The 12457-nt window shown below is 46.2% G+C and overlaps 1 protein-coding gene across 1 annotated transcript in view; it reads left to right on the forward strand.

Annotated features, from left to right (window-relative positions):
* LETMD1 (LETM1 domain containing 1) overlaps positions 1 to 12457 on the forward strand; it is a 79046-nt gene that overhangs the window by 51063 nt on the left and 15526 nt on the right. The window contains exons 5-7 of the mRNA XM_029594948.1: positions 4238 to 4424; positions 5904 to 6005; positions 8497 to 8649. Of these exons, the coding sequence (XP_029450808.1) occupies positions 4238 to 4424; positions 5904 to 6005; positions 8497 to 8649 (442 nt within the window). The remainder of the gene's footprint in view (positions 1 to 4237; positions 4425 to 5903; positions 6006 to 8496; positions 8650 to 12457) is intronic.

Genomic DNA, 12457 nt, shown 5'->3' on the forward strand with positions numbered 1-12457 from the left:
CTGGGCTGGGTGATAAACCGGATGAAGAGACATCTGGAACCTTCCCATTCCTTGGATTATCTGGGAGCACAATTCGACACACGGTTAGGCAGGGTGTTTCTTACCCCAGAAAGAGTGCTCAAGTTGCAGTTGCAAGTGGTTTGGCTGAGGGACCTGCCGGACCCCAAGGTCTGGGATTATTTGCAGGAGCTAGGGTTCATGGCTTCTATGCTGGAGTTGATGCCATGGGGTTTTACGCACATGCGTCCACTTTAGAAGGCACTCCTGTCCTGTTGGAATCCGATGTCGGAGGAGTTTCAGCTGCCATTGCCACTCCAGGAGGAATGTCCAGTCTCTCATGGTGACTGTCAGCACAGGTGCCAGTCTCAGCAGTTGGGGATCGATATGTCATGGATCTGCAGCCCAAGGGCAGTGGTCTTCAGTGGAAGAGTCATGCTCAATCAAGGGCAGTCCGGAGAGTGCTGTTCTTTCTCTGATTCAGGGACGAGTGGTACGTGTATTCTTGGACAATGCAATGATGGTGGCCTATATTAATCGACAGGGTGGAACGAAGAGTCGCTTGGTGGCTCAGGAGGTTCACAAACTCTTTGCCAGGGCGGAACTTCATCTAGCAGCACTTGCAGCCTCTCATGTGGCAGGGGTGGACAATGTGCAGGAGATTATCTCAGCAGACAACAGCTGGACTCGGGAGAATGGGAGCTGTCAGCGGAGGCCTTTGCTCTCATTCGGCGCAGGTGGGGCGAGCCCCAGTTCGATCTCTTGGCAATGTGGAAGAATGTCAAGGCCACCAAGTTTTTTCAGCCACCGAAAGGAGTTTGGCTCCATAGGGTTCAACACTCTAGTTCAGCCATGGCCAGAGAGGCTCCTGCTATGCCTTTCCTCTGTGGCCTCTTTTAGATCGGGTGTTGCATCGCATCAAGCATTATCAAGGACGAGTGATCCTGTTAGTGCCAGAGTAGCTGCGCTGTCCGTGATTTGCGGACCTAGTTCAGCTAACAGTAGACTATCCTGTTCGGTTAAGCCACCTAAGAGGAGTGCTGTGTCAGGGACCAATCTTGTCAGACCAGGAGGATCGCTTCTGTCTAGCGGCCTGACTTTTGAGAGGCGACATTTCTGCTTGAAGGGGATTTCCAAGCCGGTGATTACTACTGTTCTTCAGACAGAAGAACCTCCACTTCTTTGGCATATATCAGAATTTGGAGGGTGTTTGAGTCCTGGTGTGGGGTGCATGGCAAGGATCTCTTGCAGGCAAATGTTGCCCAAGTCTTGGCCTTTTTGCAAGAGAGCTTGTCAAAGGGTTTAGCCTATAATTCTCTCCAAGGCCAGGTTGCAGCCTTGGGTTGCTTCAGAGGGAGGTTGCAGGGGCGAACCTTGGCATCTCACCTGGACATAGTACGGTTTCTTAAGGGAGCGAAGCATTTGTGCCCTCCAGGCCATAGGCTTTGTCTGTCCTGGAATCTTAATTTGGTTTTGCGAGTACTGTGAGGTACTCCTTTTGAGCCTTTGCGAAGGGTTTATTTGAAGGACCTTACCCTGAAGACAGTGTTTCTGGTGGCAATTTGCTCAGTGAGAAGAATTTCTGAGCTCCAAGCCTTTTCGTGCAGAGCCTTTTTTGAGAATTTCCAACAACTGTGTCTCGTTGTGGGTGATTCCTTCCTTTTTGCCCAAGGTAGTGTTGGCTTTTCATCTTAGCCAGACAGTGGCGTTGTCGGGGCTTTTGCACATGACATCAGATTCTCCCCGTGCAAGGGAACTTCATCTTTTGGATGTGCGTTGGAATTTCCTAAATTATCTTAAGGTGACTAATGGATTCCGGTGCTTGGACCATCTTTTTGTGTTATTCAGTGGACCAAAGAAGGGTTGCAAGGTGACTAAGAGTAAAATTGCTCGTTGGTTGAAGGAGGCGATAGTTTCAGCCTATATTTGTAAAGGTCAGGTGCATTACACTAAGGCTCAGGCCGCCTCTTGGGCGGAGTGTCAGCTAATATTGCCGCAGGAGATTTGTTGGGCAGCAACTTGGTCCTCTTTGCACACTTTTACCAGACATTACTGTTTGGATGTCAGGGCCCCAGGGGAGGGCTCCTTTGGTGAGAGTGTGCTGCATACAGGGTCTTTCGGGATCCCACCCAGTGTAGAGGGGCTTGGGTACATCCCACTTGTCTGGACTGATCTGGGAGATGAACAGGAAAGGACAATTGGTTTTTACCTGCTAATTTTCATTCCTGGAATACCACAGATGAGTCCAGACTCCCACCCATTATAATGATTTTTTGAAAGACCTCTCCTGATTCTGGATGCTCCTGGTGATGTAGACTTTGTTTTGTGCTGCAGAATATTATTGTATATAGTTGTCAATTGTTTGAGACTCAAAATTCCTTTTTCTTGGCCCTGGTTCAGCGGTCAGCTTGGTTGGGAGTTCCAACTTGTTCCCTAGCTCTTTTTAGAGGAAGAAATTCTGGAGGTTTGGGGGTAGACATCTTGGCTTGGGTACAGGTCAATACTGAGGGACTGCAGGTGGCACTCTTGGTTAAGTAGCAGTGCCTCAAAGTTTTGTTCTCTGCCTCCATCTGCTGGTAGGGATGCATAAACCCACTTCTCTGGACTGATCTGTGGTATTCCAGGAACAAAAATTAGCAGGTAAGAAGCAATTTTCCTTTCAATGGCGCATACTATTTAACCCACAGTTATGTGCACGTTTTGTGTGCAAAATTTACTCTCGATGCAGAAAGGAGACTTGCGTTCAAAAAAATTATGCATAAAACTGTGTGCTTTGGTTAGCATTCTTGCATGGAAATCAGAAGTTAATGAAAACATTAGCTATTCCCCCCCCCAAATGCAGAGAAGTGCATGACTTAGCTCGTGCTTTCTTAGCACTGGAAACTTAACTCCTAATCTGAAGTGCAGTTAAGTTTCCAGATCTAATGTTAGTTTGTGGGCAGAAGCAGGACTTCTGGATCTGGTACCTGTAGTCGGGATTTATGTACAGAAAACATGCTTTGTACACAAACAGGTTTCCTGCACATAAAATCAGTTTTCTGTGCTGAACACATTTTTGTGCACTTAAATCATGTTTTAAGTGCAGGAAATATGCTTTGTGCATAAAACGGCGAGGGGAAGGAACACACCAAATGTTGCAGTTGTCGTCCATGCACAGGGTATCCAAGTGGCCCTGCTTGGGCAGCTGGTTGCAGCACGTGAGCGTGTGACTTCTTTGCATCGTTCTGGCCCTCCAAGGCAGTGACTGTGCAACAGCAGCACCTGTATGGCCTTTTCTTCACCAGCTGTTAGAACCCCAGCAGAGAGGCCTTCATTCTCAAGAGTGACTGCTTGGATTTAGTGGGGCCAGTTCCAGGACAGATGACAATGGCCCAGCGGCAATCTCATTGACTCGCTCAGCCTTGTGCCTGTCCAGACCGGATTCAGTGAGGCAAGGAGATGCTGAGGGTCCCCACAACTCGAATGCCCCCAGCTGCACCGGCGAAGGGGCTCTGGGAGATGGCAGCATCCTGGCAGGAAGAGCTTTGGAGGGAGAAGGGTAGCTTGACTGGCCTGAATGGTTGGGCTTGGCAAAACTGCGTCTCTCTTGTCCTCTCACTACTTCTCCCACCCCTTGTGTCCTCTGGGCTCAGCTCTGCTCTGTTCTGCCTCATGATTTATGCACACAAACACACACAAATCATGTTTTGTGTGCATAAGATTTCTATGCATAAATTGAGTTCAAGAGGCTTCTCCCTCTACTTTCCCAATCCCCAGGTTAAAATGTACACTTAGACTGTGCAAAAGACCGAGTGCACATTTTTGTGTTTGCCTGCTTTTTTTTTTTTTTTAACTCTCGATGCATTCGCATATCATTTGCTTACTGCAGCAGGTGTTAATTTTTTTTTTTTTTTTTTTTGCACATGCAGTAAGAAAGTTTTCTGAATTTCAGTGCACAATCAATGCACAGCTTATTATGCTGGCCTCTTGGACAGAATATCAACTCAAATTATCTATTCTAGTTTTTTCATCACTTCTAATTCCTTTAGTGCTTTGATTGCTTGGGAGGTGACATGCTGGCACTTTGTCATAGATAAAAACATGACTGGATTCACTTTAGTAAAAATCAGTAGCTGCAAATGGTGTGGTTGATCCTTCATCATGTTGGATAATTCTCCCAGACCTTAGGTTGGGGATATGCTAGATCTGTTGCCCTCTTTAGTTTCTGACTAATTGGATATTATATTTCCTTTCTGTAAAGGTATTTTTTCCCCAGACAGTTGTTGATACGACACTTTTGGACTGCAGAGCAACAAGTAGAGTTTTTGGACGTGTACCATGCCATGCGGGTGGAAGCTTATCCTGAAGTGTTAGCTGGATTGCAGCAGGCAGTTCCTCAGCTGTCTGACCAGCACCTTCAGAAGCAGATGCTGCAGCTTTGCACAAAGGTACACCAGACAAAGGTGTGGAGGTCCATATTCAAAAGCAATTTTGACGGATAGCGCAAAAGTTATCCATTTAAATGACAAATGGCATATGCACCCACTTAGCCGGCTAAATTATAGACGAGGGGCTGAGATAACCGGATAACTTAGCTGAATATCAGATGTATCTGGGTAAGTTAGCCGGATAACGTTAGACCTGCTTTAGAGCAGGTCTAACATTAAATGGCCTTATGTAGCCGGATAGCTCCCTACTTATCCAAATATCTTTAAAAGATATCCGGGTAAATAGTGCTGTCATTAAAGAAACTAAAAATAAACGGGGCCAGCAGCTCTACTCTTCCCCTCCCAATCCCCAAATTTTAGATATGGGCCATGTACCCCTAATCTCAAACCTCTTCTTATACAGGTTACTGGCCCCCCCCCCCCCCCCCCCCCCCAGTCCCAGTAACATACATCAGATAGCAGTGCCCTTCCCTTCCCCAATCCCTCCCACCCACCTGCTTCCTCTAGGAAGAGGTTGTGTGATTGAAAGGAGAAGCATCTTTGGCCCTGATCAACACCATGGGGAGGAGGAGAAAAGAGGAGGCATTTTTTACTCCAGTTGGGGCCTGAGAGGAGAGAGGTCTGCGGCAAAGGTAGTGAGGTAGGGGTGTAGAGGAGGAGCGAGAGAAGGCTGGGAGTAGAAAGGAAAGGATGAAAGTGAGGACGACTGGGGTGGGGTGAGGAGGTGTGCGTTCATCAAGAAAGAAATACACTCCTGCTGCTGTCACACACATCCCTCCTACCCAGAAACAAATTATTGGACAAGGAGGAGTACATGGCAAGTGCATTTCATCCCTGATAAGTAAGTCCTGAGGGAATTTTTGAATTTGTCCCTACAGAACCTTTGCCGGATTCTTACATTTTGTCTTTCAGAGCACATGTCTTGCAGTGCTTGTCTTAGACTTTTTTAGCTTGCATCTTTTGTTTTTTCCCTCCCCTGTGAAACTTTTTTCTAGAAGCTTCAGGAAATTGTAGTTTTGGCCAAAAAATATAATTCTAAACAATGCAAACAAACTGACTTTCTGCACTTCATTTGCCTGAATCTTAAATCTGGCTCTTTTTGTGTAATTGTGATATGGTCCCCAGACCCTCAAGGTAGGTGAAGCAATAAGCAGTACTCATTCATTTAAGTAGATCTGCAACAGACTCATCAGGGCCACCCATATAATTCCATTCAAAACCAACACATGTGAGAAAGAGGTGAACACTGAGCTCGGTAGTGCTTGAATTTATTCCATAATATGTCTGTCCCATCCTGGGCTGTATCCAGGTGAAGATCCCAGGATAGGGCTGAAACATTTTGGTGAGTAAGTACTGGATTGTTTTGCATTAGTGCAGTCCAGGGTGTCTTAATCTTTGGCATATATAATAAAATAAACACATTTCATGTAGGCATAGCATGATAGGTGCTAAGCTGTTTTCATATCTTTACCATCCAAGGTTCAGCGTGGTTCTCATCCAGAAGTTGCAGAGCTGAAGGGCATCAGTGAGGCCTTCTCTGGACCTCCACTGGGTCTGAAGTACTTGAAAAAGCACAAAATGGTGAGTGTCTGTCTTGCTCCTGTCCCAGGCTCATGCAGTCCACTTTGAAACTACATTTTTAAAGAGAGATTAATCATATGGGCCTATAGTTAGTTTATATTAATTCTGTAGAAGGAGAAGGGATATAATATAGGCTTCCATAAAGAACAGGAGGTGTTTGCGTTTTATCCCAGAAAATAAACTCAGGGAAAAAGAAGGAATTTCAGAGGAATAACACCCAGGGATAAGTAGTAGTTTTCCTCAAGTCTACCTGATTAATAATGTTTTTGGACTTTTCTTCTAAGAATGTGTCCAAACCTTTCTTAAACCCAGCTACTCTAGCTGCCTTAGCCTTATCTTCCAGCAATGAATTTCAAAGTTTAATTGTGCAGTGAATAAAAATATATTTTCTAAGATTTGTTTTAAATGTACTACTTACTAACTTCATGGACTGTCCCAGAATCCTTCTATTTTTTTTGAAAGAGTGAACAACCGATTCACATTTCCCCTTTCTGCTGCTCTCATGATTTTGTAGACCTCTATCACGTCCCTCCTCAGTCATCTCTTCTCCAAAATGAAGAGCCCGAAACCCTTTAACCTTTCCTTTATCGTTTTGGTTGCCCTTCTCTGTACCTTTTTCAGGTCCGTTATGTCTTTTTTTTGAGATGAGGTGACCAGAATTGCACACAGTACTCTAGGTTTGGTCTCACCAAGGCACAATACAGAGGTATTATGCCATTCTCCCTTTTATTCTCCATTACTTTCCTAATAATTCCTAATGTTTTGTTTGCCTTTTTGACTGCCACCCCACACAGAGCCGAGAATTTCAAAGTACTGTTTCCTGAGTGATAACTCCCAATATGGAACCCAATGTCATGTAACGACAGTTTGGATTAGTTTCCCCTAAATGCATCATTTTGCACATGACCACATTAAATTTTATCTGCCATTTGGATTCCCAGTCTCCTGCAATTTCTCACTATCCTCTTGCAATTTAACAACTCAGAATCATTTTATGTCATCCACTTCTTTACTGAGAGGGTGTGGATGGCTGAAAATTCAGAAGTGTAACAACTGGAACAGGAACAGAATTCAGAAATGCTTGGAATAGATACAGCAGGTGGCGGTAAGGGTGAGGGATATGACTGGAGACTAAGTAGGGTCTGTGTTGACACAGTTGTCAAGGGGGGGCAGCTGGGCATATTGGGAAGTCAAAAGTCTCTTATTTGACTGATAATTCCAGATGTGCCAGAAAAAGAAGAATCCTTTACTTCCTTTTTGTCCTGACAGTTTTCCTCTTGCTCAGTTTGGGCTTTTAACTGAATTGGAACCAGCTCTGTTGAGCCACAATGGCATGAGCCTTCATTTGCAATTACCCAGAATGTTTATCCCTATTTTATATCCCCCCCCCCCCCAACTTAATTCAGCCATTGCAATGATAGTCTTTGGCTGTGGGGGTCACAGACTACAGTCCCTTCCAGAATCCAGTTAAAGTGGATCCCAAATCTGGTCACCAAGTGTCACTGTTGAACAGCATCCCCAGCTTCAGCCGGCCTGAGGAACAGAGGCCTAGCCTGGAAACACTGGGCAACAATGAAAGTGTTACTGACCTAAAAAGGTCCTACTCTGTAGTATCTTGATGTGCTGAACACGAATATGACCATGAAAAGTTTTTATTGGCTCTCGTTTTGAAGATATTTAATATAGTTCACTTTCTATGTTTAGTCATGTAAATGTATCCAGTAGGACTGTAAATAAGCCTAGAATGATGTAATATTGCATCATATTGCATAATGCCATCATGCACACATCATCAAGAGTTTATTACATCATTTTCTGATGCAATGCAGTTCTACTGCCATGCTGCTGCTGAGTAAGCTGACGTCAGCAGTGTACTATATGAAGCCCAGTCAGAAAGGGTGAGCATTTGAAATATTCATGCTGGCTGACTACTGCTGGACACTTCGCAGAGATGCTCCTGAACAGGTGTACAAGAGACAAGCAAAGAAATCTAAGACGTAGTCTATGACTTCATTTTTCAAACGGTATTAACCGTAGGTCTCCTACTATTGGCATACAATTCAAGATGTAATTATATTATTGCATATTACAAAAAAACTAGAGCCAATTTTGCATTTTCACAGTCACATTCATGTTTAGCACATGGAAATTTATAAGAATTGACTAATTTCATTTCAGTAACATGACTTTTGTGAAAATTTGTTGCCCAGTGAGCTATTGGCATACAGTTCACGATGTAATTATATTATTGCATATTACAAAAAAACTAGAGCCAATTTTGCATTTTCACAGTCACATTCATGTTTAGCACATGGAAATGTATAAGAATTGACTAATTTCATTTCCGTAACATGACTTTTGTGAAAATTTGTTGCCCAGTGAAATCGAACCTGTGTCCTCTGCAGCATGGTAGTGCACAGCACTAAGACTCATTCACTGTACTGGCCCTGGTTCTTTTTTTTTTTTTGTTAATTTCATATTTCTGCTGTAGAAAGCCCTCAGTCGGGTTCTGTTCCTGACAACGCATCTGCCCACATTTTTCCTGCGTCGGAGGCTGTGGAGTCATACATTTGAGCTTCAAAAACTCGACATAGCACTGCTGAAGCTTGGGGTCAGTGAACTGTCAGATGAAGAACTAAAAACAGTAAGTGAAGATGGGACTTCATTCCTAGAATTTAACAGGGGCTTTGTTTGATCTCAGGTGCAGATGTCTCTTCAAGCAGCCAGAATTTAACAGTTTTATAGAAGCAGGTTTCAGGGGTGTGTTTTGGAGTCAGTGTGAGAAATGTCAGAATGTATGGTAACACTACACAATTTATTTAATTTTAAAAGTACTTATTACTTGCCCTATCTTAAATTCTAGGCAAGTTCCAAGCAACTTACATAAAACCAAATACATTACACTGTGCCATGCCAGGTTTCACTAGTATAAACCCTTCCAAACACCTGATTGCTAACTATTTGGGTGGACCTGCAACTTGGCAAATACTCTGAGATTCATATGAAAGTGCTTAAGTCAGGTTCATCCCTTAACGTATAAGGTAGTGCATGCCTCGTTTTTTGGGCCTACTATGGCAGGAGCACATTCCCTAGTGTCACTCATATGGGTAACTCTCAAGGAAGGTATTTTCAAAAACGTTTTACCGTGTGAATGTTGAGATCAGCATGGGGTACAGATATTCAGTAATGCACTGATTCTAAATGGTGCCTTGGAATGGAGGACCTTGTCGATTAGTGTAAGAATTGGGGCTGGTGCAAGGGTATTAGGCATCCTAGCACCTTCTGTCTTGTGGCCGCCACCCCCCCCAATTACACTGCCCCACCCGGGCTCGCGCACTCTCTCCCACTCCTCCTCGCAGAGAAAGCTGAAGCAAGATGGCGAGAGGCAGCACGAGTCTGGCCTGAGGGAACTGCCGCAGGTGAGGTGGGGGAAGAACCAGGTTACCGCACGGCTGGCGAGCTGTGGGTGCCTGTGAGGGAGAGAGAAGCGCTGGGTTGGGTGAGGACGGATGGGTTGCTCATAGGTCTTTGCTGTCGCAGCTGCTGCCCCAGGACCCTGGTACCCTATGCCGCCACCTGGTGCTTCCGCCAGCCCTGGTAAAAATTTTCAACTTTATCCTTCATACCACTGGCAACCAGTGCAATCTAAACAGAAATGGAGAAATATGCTTCTGTCGATCCTTGCTAATACCCTTGCAGTGGTGTTTTCTGAGGACAAGCAGGATGATAGTCCTCACACATGGATGACTTCATCAGATGGAGCCTCAACACTGAAAACTTATGTCAAAGTTTCTAAAACTTTGATTTGGCACACTGAGCATGCCCAGCATGTCCTATACCATGTGTCCAAGTGGGGTCCCTTTCCAGTCTCTCGTTTTCCACTGAGCCGCAGCATCGCGGTTAATGAGCTCTAATTTAAGCCTTTTTGGCCTGTTTTTGGAATACATTTTCTCTTGCTGCTTTTGCGTTTTTTTCGATGTTCGACGATGGTCCCTCTTGATCCATCCCTGATAGCGGGTCAGGGTTTTTGTCATTTATCGGTAAGTTTCTTTCGCAGTCAATTTCCCCGCGGCGGCGGTGCTTCAGTGCCTGCTGCTATTGATTTTGATTTTGCGTCTATTTTATTTAGTCCATTCATGGCCATATCTGGTTTTTGGCAGTGTCCTCAGTGCCTGAAAACTATGTCTATTACTGATCCCATGAGACATGTGTCGTCTCCCTGGGGGCATTGCATGACATCCAGGGTTGCCGCTTATGCGCACAGATGACCCTGAAGAGACATTGTCTTCGACTCGACAAGATGAAACAACTCTTTGGGTGGAGGAAGACTGAGCTGTTGGCATCAGCAGTGATGGATCTCAGAGCCCCACCGATGGACACTGCGCCATCGACATCGGTGGGACCGCCAGTTCCGTCAGTGCTGTCGGCGGATAGGGGCGCCGGAGATTGACCACCGTTGAGCTCCTCCAGGCCGAGGACAACTGGTTCCTCATCATCGGCCTCTGCACCAGGGAAAAACCAGGCCGAGCATTGAGGGAAACCAAAGAAGCATTGGCACCGGTCCCCATCAATGCATAATGTCAGCACAGGGTTGCCCTGGCACATGCTGTGATGCCCCTGAAGCGACCCCCATGGCAAGTAGTGCCAGTCCTCCATTGGTGCTGGGGTCTGTGACTGTCTCCACCGGTCCTGATGCCAGTCTCCGATCCGCCTCGCAGGTCCAAAGAGGATCTGGCTACCCCTCCTTCCTTCTAGTCAGTGATGCCATCTGCAACATTCGAGGAGACGTGCAGCAGTGAGTCCAGATGGCAGTGTAACGGGCGATGCATGGCATCGGTACTGTGGCACTGACAGCACCAGAACCGGTACCGTCTGTCCTGGAGCCACTGCTGGAGAAGCACAATGCGCTCATCAGTGCGTTACCAACTCAGTTGTCTGTTCCCGGTATGGCATCTGTGCTTGTCAGGGCACCTCAGCTTTCCTCTACCAACTGTGGTCGTTGCTGGTTCCTTAGAGGAGGAAGGTCCACCCAGGCTGGCAGATACACTGAGGCCTGTAGCCCCCTATCCAGTTCTGCCCGTGCCTGCACTTCTGGATGAAAGTTGAACGCCTAAGGCCCCAACCCCCGTTCCTTACAATGAGGATGAGGGTCCTTATGACCCAGGGGGGATGACACTATGGAGTCCTCTTCCTCTGAGTACCCTTCGCCACCAGAAGATTGTAAGCCCTCTGGGGATAGAGAAATACCTACAGTACCTGAATGTAATCCACTTTGAAGCGCTGTGAAAATTAGAATATAAATTTAAATAAAATTTAAAAAATAAAATAAAAGAGTGAAGGAAGTTTCCACCTGAGGACTTAATCTTTGCAGAGTTTGTGAGTGTGATGGTGGAAGCCACCCTATTTCAACTACTGATGGAGAAGGATGCCAAACACAAAATGATTGAGATCCTCCAGTTTGTGGAGTCTCCTAAGGAGATCGTGGCAGTTCTGGTACACTGTCTTTAAAGAAATGCTGCTGAGGATACAGGAACATCTCCTCAGTGCCTTCCGTTAACAAGAAGGCTGACAGAGTCTACCTTGTCCAGAAGGCTGCCGGATTTGATAAGCATCAGCTGCCCCACCAGTTGGTGGTAGTTGAATCTGCTCTCAAGAGACCAAGCGTTCTCTGACCCATTGCTCGACAACCCTGTGTAGGACCAAAGAGTGATGGACGCTCTTGGGAGAAAAGTGTTTCAGGGGACCATGCTCATTGCCTGCATAGCTACCTATCAGCTCTACATGAGCCAGTAGTTGTGAGACATCTGGAAGCAGGTGCAGAAAGTGGCCAAGCATCTGCCTCAGCAGCAGCAGGACACCCTCATGTCGCTGGTGCATAAGGGCCTGGAGTGCAGAAAACAAGAGGTCCGAGCAACCTGCAATGTTTCGAGACAGCAAAGAGAGTCTCTGCAGCGGGAATCAGTGCCCGCAGAATGGCATGGCTGCGGGCTTCAGATCTCTGACTGGAGGTACAGGAACAACTGGTTGATATGCTGTGTACTGGGGAGAATCTCTTTGGAGAAAGGGTGAGGGTTGCGGTAGCCCAGCTCCGAGACTACCATGAAACCCTCCAACAACTCTCCACCAGCACTCTGGACCCGTCCTTCTCCTCTAAGAGGTCGGCGACATCGGGGCAGAGGAAGTCTTTCTTTCACCAGAGGAAGTACTGTCTTCTGCCCCCTCAATCCTGTCAATGGCATCAGGGCTCACAAGGCCATCCCAGGCAGCAGAGAGCCCCCAAGCCCCAGCCAGTGCCTCAGTCAACTCCAGGGACAGGGTTTTGACTGGGTCGTAGGGAGCATAGGCCAGTTGCCTGGACCTAGATCATTGAACCTTTTGGTTGGGAACAGGCTGTGATTCTTCATGAACCAGTGGCCCACTATAACCTCGGACCAGTGGTTTCTTTCCATTGC

Source organism: Rhinatrema bivittatum, chromosome 3, assembly GCF_901001135.1.
Source record: "Rhinatrema bivittatum chromosome 3, aRhiBiv1.1, whole genome shotgun sequence".
Lineage (NCBI taxonomy): Eukaryota > Metazoa > Chordata > Amphibia > Gymnophiona > Rhinatrematidae > Rhinatrema > Rhinatrema bivittatum.